Source organism: Natrix helvetica (assembly GCF_964273705.1).
Source record: "Natrix helvetica genome assembly, chromosome: 5".
Lineage (NCBI taxonomy): Eukaryota > Metazoa > Chordata > Lepidosauria > Squamata > Natricidae > Natrix > Natrix helvetica.
This window is the reverse complement of record NC_138551.1, coordinates 4,910,450-4,926,394: the sequence shown is the minus strand read 5'-3', so window position 1 is coordinate 4,926,394 and position 15,945 is coordinate 4,910,450. Positions and strand designations below refer to the sequence as shown.

The window sequence follows — 15,945 nt, the reverse complement described above, 5'->3', positions numbered from 1 at the left end:
GAGCATGCAAGAAGGGACAAGAAAGGAAAGAGTTAAGACAAAGAAAAGAAGGGAAGAGAGCAAGGAAGGAAAAAGAAGGGAAGAGGGGAAGGAAGGGGAAAGGAGAATGAAGAGGGAAGGGAAAAGGAAGGAAGGAAGGAAGGAAGGAAGGAAGGAAGGAAGGAAGATGAAGAGGGAAGGGGAAAAAAAGGAAGGAAGGAGAAAGAATGAAGAGGGAAGGGAAAAGAAAAGGAAGGAAGGAGAAGGAAGGAAGTAAAGGGAAAGAGGAAAGACATAAGAAAAAGATGGGAAGATGGGAAGAGCAAGGAAGGAAAAAGAAGGAAAGAGGAAGGAGAAAGAATGAAGAGGGAAGGGAAAAGGAAGGAAGGAAGGAGAATGAAGAGGGAAGAAAGGAAGGAAGTAAAGAGAAAGAGGAAAGACATAAGAAAAAGATGGGAAGAGAGCAAGGAAGGAAAAAGAAGGAAAGAGGGGAAGGAAGGAGAATGAAGAGGGAAGGAATTGAAGGAAGGAAGGAAGGAAGGAAGGAAGGAAGGAAGGGGAAAAACTAACGAACATCTCACTTAGCAACAAAATTTTGGAGCTCAATTGTGGCCGTAAGTTGAGGACTGTCTGTAATCTCTTCTTAAAGTCCCATTTAGCACTTCGCTCCTTATGGCAATGTCATGTTTTTCCGAAAGCCAGTTCTCAATTGTTTCCCCTAAAAAGGTTGGAACTCTGATCTGGTGGGGATGGGGGACCCCAATTCTCCCCTTCCTGGTCTCCCCAAGGTAGCAACGTTCTTTGGTCCTTCACCTGCTTGGCACAGACATGATCAGCCGGGCGTTGGGCCCCGAATTCGGCGGAAGCATTGGCCTCATGTTCTTCTTTGCCAATGTCTGTGGCAGTGCCCTCTACATCTTGGGCCTGGTGGAGGCTGTGGTGGATGACTTTGGCAGTCCGGCAGGTGAGAAAGACTCAGCTAAGGCAGCCCTTTACCTGTTTCCTGATGGATACATTGGATGGAAAGGTCCAGGTTTTCAGTGGCGCCCACCGTTTTCATCAGACACGTTTAAAAAAAAAACCTGTGAAACTTATGAGAACTTCTGCCTTTTCATTGAATTTGTTCCTTGAAAAGGTGCCACCAGAATTCCTCAAACTGTTGGCCACCACAAATGAACATGGCTATCTTCCAAATTCCCAAAATTGAGAGATTTGTTAGAACATTAAGAGAAAGAGGCAGGACTAGTGGGTATGTCTAGATCAGGGGTCTCCAAAGGTCTCAACTTTAAGATGGGTGGACTTCAACTCTGAGAATTAAAGGTTGACTGAGGAATTCTGGAAGTTGAAGTCCACAAGTCTTAAAGGTTGAGGAATTCTGGGAGTTGAAGTCCACAAGTCTTAAAGGTTGAGGAATTCTGGCAGTTGAAGTCCACAAGTCTTAAAGGTTGAGGAATTCTGGCAGTTGAAGTCCACAAGTCTTAAAGGTTGAGGAATTCTGGGAGTTGAAGTCCACAAGTCTTAAAGGTTGAGGAATTCTGGGAGTTGAAGTCCACAAGTCTTAAAGGTTAAGGAATTCTGGGAGTTGAAGTCCACAAGTCTTAAAGCTTGAGGAATTCTGGGAGTTGAAGTCCACAAGTCTTAAAGCTTGAGGAATTCTGGGAGTTGAAGTCCACAAGTCTTAAAGCTTGAGGAATTCTGGGAGTTGAAGTCCACAAGTCTTAAAGGTTGAGGAATTCTGGGAGTTGAAGTCCACAAGTCTTAAAGGTTGGCTGAGGAATTCTGGGAGTTGAAGTCCACAAGTCTTAAAGTTGACAAGTTTGGAGAACTTGTCTAGTCTAATGGAGAGAAGGACTAAATCGCAGTCTTCCAATATTTGATGGGCTGCCACCAAGAAGAGGATAGGTCAGCCCATTGTCCAAAGCAATGGCTGGAAACTAATTAAGGAGAGAAGCAACTTAGAACTAAAGAAAAATCTCCTGACAGAACAATTTATCAGTGGAACAACTTGCCTCCAGAAATTGTGGGTGTTCTAACACTGGAGGTTTTTAAGAAATTACACAGCTATTTGTCTAAAATAGTGTAGGGTCTCCTCTCTTTTTGGGGACATTCTGGTGGCTCACTGGTTAAGACACTGGGCTTGTCGACTGGAAAGCCATCAGCCCAGGCTCGAGACCTGTGTGCCAAGCGATGGGGTGAGTTCCCGTCCTCGCCCCAGCTCCTGCCAGCCTAGCAGTTCAGAAGCATGCAAATGCGAGAAGATAAATAGGTACCACTTTGGTGGAAATGTAACAGAGCTCTGCGACATCATGCCGGTCACCTGATCTTGGAAATGTCTTTGGACAGCCTGGCTCAATGGCCTTCAAACAGATGTGAACCCCACTCCCTAAAATTGACTAAGGCTAATGGAGTAAAATCTAAAGAGTCTCCTTTTTACCTTCTCCTGGAGCAGGTGTTGGACTAATAGACCTCCAAGTTCCCTTCAAACTGTGCTATTCTGACAGCCTACGACAGTGATGGCAAAACTTTTTGGCACCGAGTGCCCAAACTGGAACATGATTGCTCGCCGGAGTCCCAGAAACCCAAAGACCAGCTGGCTGGTGTGCGCATGCCTGTTTTTTGGGTGTTTGGGGGGCCGTTTTCAGGCTGTTTTTTGGGCTGTTTGTGGGCCATTTTTCAGGCAAAAAAACCACATTTTTCAGGCCAAAGAAAACATTCATAAATGTCTGAAAACCAGCCTGAAAATTACTCCAAAACCAGCCTGAAAATGGCCTGGGAAATGTCCTTTAAATGTCCATTTTTCCGGCCATTTCCAGGTCGTTTTCCAATGCTCCAGCGCCCACAAAGTCCAGCAGAAACCAGAAGAGCAGCTGGGGATGGTGCGTGTGCCCCCAGAGATGGCTTTGCGTGCCACCTCTGGCACGCGTGTCATGGGTTCGCCATCACAGGCCTAGGACATTAGGAATGTAGTGTCAAGTCGCGAAGCGTTCCTGGCCTGCTCTCGACTTGATTGGTGAGGGAGGGAAACAGGGTCATAATTGGGCCGTGAATTACATGGTGTCAGAGCTGGCTTCATTTGGGTGCGTGCTGTGTTGCTCCTAATAAATCACTGGACTTCTTTTGAAGCTTGGCTCGAGGCTCATGATTTAATTAGGACATCCTGGGACCCTTGACATGTAAAGTTTTCTTTACATGCACTGCGTTCATCGGAAAATATGTTTTATAATAATACAATACAATAGTAGAGTTGGAAGAGACCTTGGAGGTCTTCTAGTCCAACCCCCTGCCTAGGCAGGAAACCCTATCCCGTTTCAGACAAATGGCTATCCAACATCTTCTTAAAGACTTCCAGTGTTGGGGCATTCACAACTTCTGGAGGCAATTTCTGTTCCACTGATTTATTGTTCTAACTGTCAGGAAGTTTCTCCTCAGTTCTAAGTTGCTTCTCTCCTTGATTAGTTTCCACCCATTGCTTCTTGTTCTACCCTCAGGTGCCTTGGAGAATAGTTTGACTCCCTCTTCTTTGGGGCAACCCCTGAGATATTGGAAGGTTGCTATCATGTCTCCCCTGGTCCTTCTTTCTCTTAAGCGAAACATACCCAGTTCCTGCAACCGTTCTTCATATGTTTTAGTCTCCAGTCCCCTAATCAATACAATACAATACAATAGCAGAGTTGGAAGGGACCTTGGAGGTCTTCTAGTCCAACCCCCTGCCTAGGCAGGAAACCCTATCCCGTTTCAGACAAATGGCTATCCAACATCTTCTTAAAGACTTCCAGTGTTGGGGCAATCACAACTTCTGGAGGCAACTTCTGTTCCACTGATTCATTGTTCGAACTGTCAGGAAGTTTCTCCTCAGTTCTAAGTTGCTTCTCTCCTTGATTAGTTTCCACCCATTGCTTCTTGTTCTGCCCTCAGTTGCCTTGGAGAGGCAGCATTTTAACAGCATGTCCGTCTGTCCGCCCCCCCCCCCCAAAAAAAAAGGTATCTTTGAACAGAGACAAAAGCAAAATAAAGAAGTGGATAATGTTGCAGAATTGAGAATGCAAGGCTGCCTTTTCTCCTGGCAAGGCTGGCCTCCTTTTTCCTGTAAAAGATGGTCTGGGGAATTGCCAGCATATGGCGGGACTTCCATCCAGTGTGCAAAGCCAAGGAGCTGTTACTTACAAATGGATAATGGAAGGCAGACGCTCTCTAGGGTGAGGGTAGGGGAAGTCCCCTGCGCGGCCGTTTAATTTTTTTATTTTCCTTGGTAATTGACATGCAGCCTGCTGCCTGAGTGGCTCCAGGCTGCTTCCAAGAGAACAGTAGAGCCAGCGTGAAAAGCTATCAGATACAAGCAGGTTTTGTACTAAAGGAGGTTGAATAATATTCCAGGGTTTAGTGAAATAAATCTCTTTTGAGCCTCCTTGTAAGCTGTAATAGGGAACAGGTTCATTTAAACTGGCCAACATGCGCGGGGGGGGGGGGGGGGGGAGCAGACTTCAACATCAATAATCAGCTTTTCTTCCCAAGTTTCTGTGTCTGTACGTGTGTATGCGCGTGCGTGTGGGATAAGTGTAAGAGAATGCAGTGTAAGAGAATGCAGAAGGGTCAAAGATATGCAACTTCTCTTTTATTTTTCATCCGATGATCTGCCTCTGCCAATGGCTGGCCTCTTTTTTTAAACATCCAAGTATGTATTTAAAAACAAGAGTGGATAATCTCTTCCCCCCACCCCCTCCTCACCAAATCTGTGTCTTTCAATCCACCCAAAGCATCCCCCCCCCCAAAGCAGGATGGTACACAGGGCATTAGAAGATGCTCCCTGTATTTCTATCCCGGTGCTTAAGGATCATATGTCTACGATGCTTAAGCCTTGATTTTAGTGTTTTTAAAATTGGCTAGGGACGCGGCGGCTCAGTGGCTAAGATGCTGAGTTTGTCGATCGAAAGGTTGGCAGTTCGACGGTTCGAATCCCTAGCGCCGCGTAACGGAGTGAGCTCCCGTAACTTGCCCCAGCTTCTGCCAACCTAACACTTCGAAAGCACGTAAAAAATGCAAGTAGAAAAATAGGAACCACTTTTGGCGGGAAGGGAACAGCATTTGACGTTGAGTCATACCGGCCACGCGACCACAGAGACGTCTTTGGACAGTGCTGGCTTTTTGGCTTTGAAACGGAGATGAGTAGCGCCCCCTAGAGTGTGTGTGTGTGTGTGTGTGTGTGTGTGTGTGTGTGTGTGTGTAGACTAAAACATATGAAGTATGGTTGCAGGAATTGGGCATGGCTAGTCTAGAGAAAAGAAGGACTAGGGCAGGGGTGTCCAAACTTGGGAACTTTAAGACTTGTGGACTTCAACTCCCAGAATTCTGGAAGTTGAAGTCCACAAGTCTTAAAGTTCCCAAGTTTGGACACCCCTGGACTAGGGGGAACATACAGCCTATTCCAGTATTTGAGGGGCTGCCACAAAGAAGAGGTGGGGGGGGGTCAACCTATTCTCCAAAGCACTAGAGGGCGGAACAAGAAACGATGGAAACTAAGCAAGGAAAGAAGCAACCTGGAATTAAGGAGAAGCTTCCTAACAGTGAGGACAATTAGGTAATCTGTGGAATAGCTTGCCTCCAGAAGCTGTGGGGGCTTCATCCCTGGAGGATTTTAAGAAGAGAGAGCCACTTATCTGAAATGGTCTAGGGGTCTCCTGATGGACAGGGATATTGTTATTGTTGTTGTTAGTTGCAAAGTCGTGTCCGAACCAGTGCGGCCCCATGGACAGTGTTCCTCCAGGCCTTCCTGTCCTCTACCATCCTCTGAAGTCCATTTAAACACACACCGACTGCTTCAGTGACTCCATCCAGCCACCTCCTTCTCTGCCGTCCCCTTCTTCTTCTTTTGCCCTCCATCGTTCCCAGCATGAGGCTCCTCTCCAGGAAGTCCTTCTTCCTTCTCATTAGGTGGCAAAGTATTTGGGTTTTAGAATATCATAGATAGATAGATAGATAGATAGATAGATAGATAGATAGATAGATAGATAGATAGATAGATAGATAGATAGATGATAGATAGATAGATAGATAGATGAGAGAGAGAGAGAGAGAGAGAGAGAGAGAGAGAGAGAGAGAGAGAGAGAGAGAGAGAGAGAGAGAGAGAGAGAGAGCTTTGGTAACTCCATCCAGCCGCCGCCTCCTCTGCCGTCCCCTTCTTCTTCTTTTGCCCTCCATCGTTCCCAGCATGAGGCTCTTCTCCAAGGAGTCCTTCTTCCTTCTCTTGAGGTGGCCAAAGCATTTGAGTTTCCTCTTCAGGACCTGGCCTTCTAAAGAGCAGTCAGGGTGGATCTCCTCCAGGACTGACCGGTTGGATGGCCTTGCAGTCCAAGGGACTCAATGCAGGAGTCTTCTCCAGCACCAGAGTTCATAGGCCTCCATTCTTTGGCGCTCAGCCTTCCCTATGGTCCAACCTTCACAGCCATCCATTGCAAGTGGGAAAACCAAAGCCTTGACTAGACGCACTTTTGTTGGCAGGGGTATACAAGAAGACTCCCAAGGTCCCTTCCTACCATGTGATTCTATGATTCTGAGACAGGTAAATAAGATACATGGCAGACAGAAGGATGGATGGATGGATGGATGGAAGGAAGGAAGGAAGGAAGGAAGGAAGGAAGGAAGGAAGGAAGGGCTTGTGTTGAGAAATTGTGGATGCTCCTTCACTGGAGGTTTTCAAGAAGAGACTGGACAGTCATTTGTCTGAAATTGCATAGGGTATCCTGCTTGAGCAGGGGGCTGGACTAGAAGACCTCCCAAGGTCCCTTCCAGTTCTATTCTATTCTCTTCTAACACCATTTTCACAATTTTTATGCAGAGGGGACTATTGGGACAGCCACACAGGTCCTGCCCCGCGGTTACTGGTTTGACCTCTTATACGCCACGGTTCTTCTGTTCCTGTGCCTCCTGGTCTGCCTTGTGGGTGCCGGCATCTACGCGAAGGCCACCTTCCTCATCTTCCTCATCGTCATGGTGGTGCTGGGCACCGTCTGCATCAGCTTCTTCATCGTGGGCGTCCGGGTTGTGGGGCTTCCCGCCATCAGGGACGGCAACCGCACCGAACTCTCCAATGCATCATTCACTGGATTCAAACTCAGCACCCTCCTGGATAATCTGCATGGTGGGTTGGGGGACTTTTCTGGATCCCTTGGCCTTGACTTGAATGCAACGGTTGAATGGTTGTAAGTTGAGGACTACCCGCACAGCCGTACAACCGTTCGTTTAGCGGCCTTTGAAAGTTACATCGGCAGCTTATGACCCTTTTCATACTTACGACCGTTGCATCATTCCCCACGGTCACGTGATCAAAATTCAGACCCTTGGCATCAGGTTCCTATTTATGACGGTTGCAGTCATGTGATTGCCTCTTGCGACCTCCTGACAAGCAAAATCACTTAACAACCACGTTACTAACTTAGCAACTGCAGCAATTCACTTCACAAGAAAGGTGGCCAAACTCACTTAAGCGACGTCTCGCTTAGCATGGGAAATGTTGGGCTCAGTTGTGGTCGTATAAGTCGAGGACTACCTCTATGTGTACAACCGACTGTGCAAAATTAAATTTGGGGTGACAATTATAGAGACAAGGGATCATCTTGCGGGGGTGGGGGGGGTGTCCTCTACATCTGACAGAACAGCTCCGCGGTCATTAAATGAGGAAGAATTGTTTTTTTAGGGAGGCCACCCTGTTTTTTTTTTTTTTCATCCTTGTTGTGCAAACCCAGCATGCTGACAATTGTGCTTTACACTGTCCTTTTGCAGCCGACTATAGTGTCGATTACACAACCGGCCGGCTGATGAGCTTCAGCACTGTCTTTGCCGTCATGTTCAACGGTTGCACGGGAATCATGGCGGGGTCAAACATGTCAGGTGCGTGGGAGTCCACCCGGGCTGGCAGGGAAGAAGGTCGAGGTCCCCTCCTGTTCGTTGGGATTTTTTCTTGACCAGCGTCTCTTCTCGCTGTTCCAGGCGACCTCAAGCGGCCCAGCTACTCCATTCCTCGGGGCACCATCATGGCTGTGATTTTCACCTACGTTGTCTACAATTTGTTGGCGGTTCTCCTGAGCTGCACCTGCGACAGGTAGGTGGTGGATCGCCCACCAGGGGGCGCACCTCTCCTACACACACACACACACACACACACACACACACACACACACACACACACAGAGCAATCCTGTGAGGAAGAAATCCTCTAATCAAGGTTTCTCAGGCTCAGCAATTCTTAAGTGTCGTGGACTTCAACTCCCAGAATTCCCCATCCAGCATGCGCTTCCACGTTTCTTAAAGTTGCTGAGGTTGAGAAAGCTTCCTTCCTTCCGTCCCTTTCTTTCTTTCTCTCCTTCCCTCCCTTCTTTCCTTCCTTCCTTCCCTTTCTTTCTTTCTTTCTTTCTTTCCTTCCCGCCCTTCTTTCCTTTTCTCTCACTTTCCCTCCCTTTCTTTCTCTCTTTCTTTTTCTCTCTTTCTCTCCCTCACCTCTTTCTTTCTTTCATCCCTCCCTCTTTTCTCTCTTTCTCTTTCCCTCCTTCCTTCTTCCTTCCCTCCGTCCCTCTTCTTTCTTTCTTTTTTTCTCTCCCTCCCTCCTTTCTTTCCTTTTTCTCTCACTTTCCCTCCCTCCCTCCTTTCTTTCTTTCTTTCTTTCTTTCTTTCTTTCTTTCTTTCTTTCTTTCTTTCTTTCTTTCTTTCATCCCCCTCCTTTTCTTTCTTTTTCTTTCTTTTTTCTCTCCCTCTTCCCTTTCTTTCATCCCTCCCTCCCTCTCTCTTTCTCTTTCCCTCCCTCCTTCTTCCTTCCCTCCGTCCCTCTTCTTTCTTTCTTTTTTTCTCTCCCTCCCCTCTTCTTTCCTTTTTCTCTCACTTTCCCTCCCTCCCTCCTTTCTTTCTTTCCTTCTTTCTTTCATCCCCCTCCTTTTCTTTCTTTTTCTTTCTTTTTTCTCTCTCTCTCCCCTTTCTTTCTTTCATCCCTCCCTCCCTCTCTCTCTCTTTCCCTCCCTCCCTCTTTTTTTCCTTCCTTGCCTCCCTCCCCCTTTCTTTCTTTCTCTCCCTCCCTCCCTTTTTTCCTCTTTTCTTTTTCTCTCTTTCCCTCCCTCCCTCCCTCCCTCCCTCCCTCCTTCCTTCCTTCCTTCCTTCCTTCCTTCCTTCCTTCCTTCCTTCCTTCCTTCTTTTCAGATCAAAAGATAGAATCGTCCATTCAGCTGCCTGAAATTGATCCTTGCGCCATGCTGCTCCTTTTTCTCTTATCCCCCTGTTGCCTCCCTTCCCTTTTGGCATGAAAACAGCCACTCTTGTTTCCTTTGGAAATCCAATTGCTTAGCCTGAGTCCCATCAAATCAGGTCTCTTGGTATAAAATGCCCCATGCTGCGTCCTTCAATTGGCTTGCGCAAATGAATAATCCAGTTCTAATCCGCCTGCCTTTTATCAGCCGAGTTCAGAGGTTTTCCAGTGTTGGAATCGACTCTGAAATTCAGAGGTTGGGTAAAGGAGTTTTCTGGTCTTAGATCCGCATTTTCCAAATGTACTCATTTTATGATATGTGGACTTCAACTCCCAGAATACCGCATGGTGGCTGGGGTATTCTGGGAGTCGAAATCTGTTAAAATATTTAAATTTAGTAGCTGGAATAGTGGAGGATTGTGCAAGTGAGCCAAGAACACAGTGGTGGTTGATTGGAGGCGGCTGGTTGCCGCATGAGGCAATCTGCGCTGTGATTGGTTGCTGTGGGTGCAGAGGGGGAGTTTCCCTTTTTTCCCGCCTTTTTTCTTCTGTGTGCTCTATTTGCGATTTACCTCATGATGCTCCTGTATGCCTGACTATCTTGTCTTGTAAATATAGATGTTAAATATATTTATTTACCAGTTCGTGTCAGCATCTCTGACTTCATTTGGACACCTGCTGTGCAATTTCCCTGACCATTAACCTTGACCAAGTCTAGTCAAGGACTACCCATATACGTCCACTGTTGTTCAAGAAACCCTTAAACAAATATCTTAACACAACCCAAACTGTTGGGTGATGATATTTAAATTTAGTAGCTGGAATTGTGAAGGAGTGTGCAAGTGAGCCAGAACACACAGTTGTGGTTGATTGATTGGAGGCGGCTGACTCCTGCTTGAGGCAATCTGCGCTGTGATTGGTTGCTGGGGGTGCGGAGTAGGAGTTTCCCTTTTTTCCTGCCTTTTTTCTTTTGTGCTCTGTGATTTACCTCATGGTGCTCCTGTTTGCCTCACCAACTAGTTCGCTGTATACATTGACATAAAATATATGTATTTATTTTAAAAAATAAGATTTTGTCAGCGTCTCTGACTGCTGCAATACCCTGACAAAATCCACACGTCTTAAAATGGTGACGGTTAGGAAACACTGAAGAGAAAGATTTAAGACAGAGGAAGCATGTGGAGAATTTGCAGACTTTTCCTGAAATGGACATTGTGGATGAGTTGGGAATTGGGGACAGACATTGCTTGCTTTAATCAGAGTGGTGTGTTGGCCTAGAGGTGGAGCTCTCACCTCACAATCAGGAGGCTGTGAGTTCGATCCTAGGTAGAGGCAGATATTTCTCTCTCTGGGCACATATCTGCTGAATAAAACTCCGCATTGGTGACAGGAAGGGCATCTGGCCAGGGAACACTCTGCTAGCTCCATTCAGTTGCCGAGACTCTACCTCACAAGGGATTATGGGGTCATTAAATGAGGATGATGATTGCTTGCTTTCATCACCAGTCAAACCTGGTTGTGTAGCTTTGCACTGTGATAGTCAGGTCAATTCAGTTGCATCCTTTTATTAGGCACCCAACCTAATACAAGTAGAGGTAGCCTTTAATTTAACGGCCACAATTGAACCCAAAATTCCTGGGGCTGGGTGAGCCATTTGTTAAATAGGTTTTGCCCTCGTTGTACGACGTGCCAGAGTGCCAGAACCTGGACGAGAGCAGCTGGCCAATGTGCATGTGCGCTGCTGCCATCGGCTCTTCCGGGTTCCGTCACGTGCATGCGCACCGAACAGCTGGTCCATCGCACATATGTACTGCCCAGCTGCTCTCTTCTGGGTTCCGGTGCATGCATGCACGCCACCCAGCTGGTCTTTGTGTAAAGACCAAGTGTCTGGCACAGTGGCTGATTTCAAATTTTTTTAGAACCTCTTCTGTAGGTGTGGCCTGCTTTGTGGGAGTGGCTTGCCAGCCATGTGACCGGGTGGGCATGGCCAACTTGTAAAATGTGGTGAAACTCACTTAACAACACTCTTGCTTAGGAACCAAAATGTTGGCTCAGAAACTGGCATTTGAAGCACGCAAGTCTTAAAGCTGTCAAGTTACAAGACCCTTGCACCCCTAACCCTTTAGAAACAAAACCCCAGGGGTGTTCAAACCTGACAGCTTTAAGACTTGTGGACTTCAACTCCCAGAATTCCTCCTCTCGCTCTTCATCTTGATGATGTGCGGACGGGCGGGGGGAGGGAGCTGGAACCGGTTCTAAACAGCACTGTAGATTTGTGGAACCTCTTCTATAGAAGAGCTTAGAACTGACAGGAACTCACCCCTGGTCTGGCACATGTGCACACTGGAACCCAGAAGAGCAGATGGCTGCCGCACACATGCACACCGGCACAGTTGTCCGGTGCACATGTGTGTGATAGAACCCGGAAGAGCAGATGGTGATGGTGCGCATGCCCCTAGAGAGGGCTCTGTGGGCCACCTCTGGCACACGTGCCATAGGTTCTCGACAGTGGTGGGTTACAACCGGTACATCCTGGTACGGGTGTACTGGTGCCTGCCAGAAGCACCAGGTACCGTTGTGGTACGGTGCTCTGGAGGGCCCACCCGTCTGCGCTCCTTACTGGTATTTGAGCTCTTCGGCATTTCCACGCATGCGCATGGAGCGTATGGCGCCAGCTGGAGTGTTGCGGAGGCGTCGCAGGAGGTAAGGATGCATGCGCATGTGTGCGCATGTGCTTTGCGCTTTCATGTGGTGGACACCGTGCCCCGTTGCACCGTATCGGTTCACCATCACCGGCATAGGGCCTCCTGCTTGAGCAGGGGGCTGGACTAGAAAACCTCCAAGGTCCCTCTCAGCTCTGTTCTATTTTCCTCCATATAGGAGTCAGTTGCCAAGCATCCCAATGTTAATCAATCATAAACAGTTTAGTCAATTGTAAAATAATACACAACTAAGTTGATTCAGGGCCTGGGGACAAAAGAATATGAAGATCGGTTGCAGGAGTTGGGTATGGCTAGTCTAGAGAAAAGAAGAACCAGGGGAGACATGATAGCAGTCTTCCAATATCTCAGGGGTTGCCATAAACAAGGGAGGCCAACCTATTCTCTGTAGTACCTGAAGGCAGGAGAAGAAGCAATGGGTGGAAACCAGTCAAGCGGAGAAGCAATGTGGAATTAAGGAGAAACTTCCTAAGTGTGAAGTTGTGGGTCCTCATCACTAGAGACTTTTAAGAAGAGACTGGCCAAAGGTCTAGAACGGTATAAGATCTCCTGCTTGAGCAAGGGGTTGGACTAGAAAATCTCCAAGGGCCCTCCTAGCTCTGTTCTGTTCTACACATGGACCCCCCCACACACACACATGTTCTAACACATTTGCACGTCCCAGACATCCAGAAAAATGCACCCCTGGCCTTTCCTTGGGGCAGAATCCCATGGGAGGGGTGCCTTAAGGAGAGAGGAGTGGGTTTCACATAATTGTACCACCGGTTTGCCGCAAACCGAAACATGTGAGCATGTACGCGTGCCTTCCACGCATACGCTTTGCTCACCCGCTTGGCTTGCGCGCCTACACGCGGCTTAGGAAACGTGGCTAAATAGGACGGCATAGCGATGGGGCGGGTGAGCGTCCCCACGCTACCTGCAGGTCGCCGCTACCGGTTCGCCTGAACTGGTCCAAACTGGGTTCCACATCTCCAATCCAGGGGAGTTTTGCAAAACAGGATTTGGATAAAAGATTATGGTTTTTGTTTTTTTTGCGCATGCCAATCTACAAATCAGACTTTGGATAAAATGTGCTTGCGTCTCTCTCTTTCTCTCTCCCTCCCTCTGTGTGTATGTGTGTGTGTATACATGCCTGGGTGGGGGTATGGGGGGGGAGAGCACGCCTGCCTGCCTTGTTCTCGGAGCGCATGGCTTGTTAATTTTCTGCTCTGCAAAGTGCTGCTATAAATCGTGCGAGGCTGGGCCAGCCAGCAGGAATTGGCTAGAATTATAGCTGTCATGTTCTAATACCTTAATGCATGGCCATTGCTCGTAATGACAGGGGACAGGACCGCTCACAAACGGGTGCCTGACATCTTGCGCAACCCACCTACCCACTCCCCCGACTTGGCCATTTCTCCCTCCCCCCACTCTGAAATGCTTAATAGGCCCCTTGGCTGCCCCTTTGTTCCTCTTTCAGCCTCACATCAGCAGGAGCTGATTTCAAAGATCAGGTGTGCTTCCAAGTTTCTCGCGGTATTTCTCAACCTTGGGAATTTATGAAGATTTGTGGACTTCAATTCGATTCAAAAGCACAAGGATCTCTACTCCTAAAATTCCCCAGCCAGCCATTACCCCCTTTTTGTCATGGTGGTTAAGCAAATCACTATAGTTGTTGTTAGAATATTCATAATTGGGAGAGACATGGGAACAAGGTCAGACAATGAATAGGCATAGCAACAACAAGGTCAGCCAATGGGAGCTTAAACAGATCTGAGTCTGTGCAGAGAATTGAAACAGAAACTTAAGAAAGTAGTCTGCTGCACTGAGAAGTAAACTGTCCAGTCTCTTCTTAAACACCTCCAGTGTTGGAGCATTTACAACTTCTGAAGGCAAGTTGTTCATTGATAAATTGTTCTCACTGTCAGGAATTCCTCCTTAGCTCTAGGTTGCGCCTCTCCTTGATTAGTTTCATTCCATTGCTTCTTGTCCTGTCCTCAGGTGCTTTGGAGAATAGTTTGACTCCCTCTTCTTTGGGGCAACCCCTGAGATATTGGAAGACTGCTATCATGTCACCCCTTGTTCTTCTTTTCATTAAACAAGACCTACCCAATTCCAGTAACTGCTCTTTATATTTTTCAGTTTCCAGCTCCTTAATCAGGGGTCGGACTCAGCTGGTTCGGATCAGTTTGAGTCCGGGTGCCCACCGCCATAATTTAATGCTCCCCACCCGCTGCCACACGCATGTGCGCAGGGCTTTTTAAGATCCCGGGGTGGGTGAAAATGGCTGCCCCCGCCTCTTCCCGGAGGCCCTCTGGGGACCAGAAACGGCCCGTTTTCTGACCTCCGGTGGGCCTCGTGGGTCCATTTTTCACCCTCTCCGGGCTCCAGAGGCTTCTAGGAGCCTGAGGAGGGCGAAAACAGCCCCTTTTTTCACCCTCCGGAGGCTTCGCTGAAGCTTCCGGAAAGAGAAAAACAGCCCAACACGCAAACCGGAAGCCCGTTCCCGAACTTCCGGTTTGCTCACTGGGCTGTTTTTCGCCCTCCGGAGGCTTCAGGGAAGCCTCCTGAAGCCTCTGGAGGGCAAAAAAAGGCCCAAAATCATGCACATGCTGGAACTGACAGGAAAGCTTGTGTGCCCTCAGAAATGGCTCTGCGTGGCGCACGTACCATAGGCTCGCCATCACGGTTCTAGAGTCTCGGCATCTTTTTTATATCATGGCCACCAAACCTGGATGCCATATTCCAAATGCGGCCTTACCACCCTGGGATTAAGCTGCTGAGGTTGAGAAACCGTGCTCTAGGCCCCACATTCAAATGGCAGGGCTGCGGCCCAAAGGCGATCTCCCAGCATGGACCATGAGTACTTAAAGGCTGCAGAACCTATCACAAATGTCCTCTGAGGCTCATGGTTTCCAGGCAGGAGTTCTGCAGCCTCTCCATCCACCTGTTCAGAGAAGACAGAAGGCCGCTGTCTGGTCCCCAAACGTCCAGAATGGTCCCTGAAGCCCCAAACTATCCAATCCCCTGCACTTCCCAGTGAGGTGATCAGTTTTAAGGCTAATTAGGTATTAATTGCCAAAAAGACAGCAGCTTTGATAGCCCGTGCAAATTTATCTCCCACCTGCTCACTGCCTCTTGTTAAAATCCAATTACATCCCAACCATTTGTATAGTTTGATGTGTTAGCAAAAGTTAGGTATCTTCTCTTTTTAGTTGCTTTATTGAATTTTGCCCGTCTGGCTTTTTTGACTCGCCGGCGTTTCCATCAGCTGCTGTCTCGTAAAATGAGGGAAGTGATTACAAAGTGATCCAGGATTGATTTGGCAGGCTTTTTCGACCACGGGGAAGGTGTAGAGACGGCTGCCGTTGTGGTGGTGGTGATACCTTCTTCTGCAGGTGTGACAATGTGACAAAGCCCGCAGGCCCTGGAAGAGGACAAGGCCAGAAAGCAAGATTTCAATACAGGCGGTTAGGGGTGGGATTTCACCCGATTCGGCCCGGTTCGGGTGAACCGGTAGCTCCGAGCGAACTGGTTCGCTCTGACCTTCAGGTGTGACCGGCTGCCCACCCCTGGATTATACTCACCTTTATTTCCTTGTTTTTCAGCCCAGCTGATCGACGCGGCAGAGTGGATTTGCCGCACCTCAGCTGTTTTCCTGTGAACTGCGCGCCCAGCGCGCGTCAGGCATGTCACAGCCGCGCGTGAGCAAAGCTCGCTCAAGTTTAAGCGTGCGCTCAGCGAACCGGTTGTTAAACCGATAGGATGCCACCCCTGCAGGCGGTTCTTGATTTACGACCTCAATTGAACCTCTAATTTCCGTTGCTGAGGATGACAGTTAAGCGAGTTTTGTTCCATTTTTACGACCTTTCTGGCCACAGTTGTTAAGTGAATCACCACAGTTGACAAGTTAGTGACAAAATGGTTAAAGGAATCAGGCTTCCCCATTGATTTTGCTTGTCAGACAGTCAGAAAAAGGGATCAAATGATCCCAGGACATTGCAACCGTCATAAATACGTCAGTTGCCAAGAGTCTGAATT

The 15,945-nt window shown here is 48.0% G+C and overlaps 1 protein-coding gene across 1 annotated transcript in view; it reads left to right on the top strand.

Moving 5' to 3' along the window:
• Nucleotides 1-15,945, top strand: part of LOC309393623 (solute carrier family 12 member 9-like) — a 134,948-nt gene that overhangs the window by 26,159 nt on the left and 92,844 nt on the right. Inside the window, exons 3-6 of the mRNA XM_081956038.1 lie at nucleotides 806-943; nucleotides 6,812-7,114; nucleotides 7,756-7,863; nucleotides 7,963-8,074. Of these exons, the coding sequence (XP_081812164.1) occupies nucleotides 806-943; nucleotides 6,812-7,114; nucleotides 7,756-7,863; nucleotides 7,963-8,074 (661 nt within the window). The remainder of the gene's footprint in view (nucleotides 1-805; nucleotides 944-6,811; nucleotides 7,115-7,755; nucleotides 7,864-7,962; nucleotides 8,075-15,945) is intronic.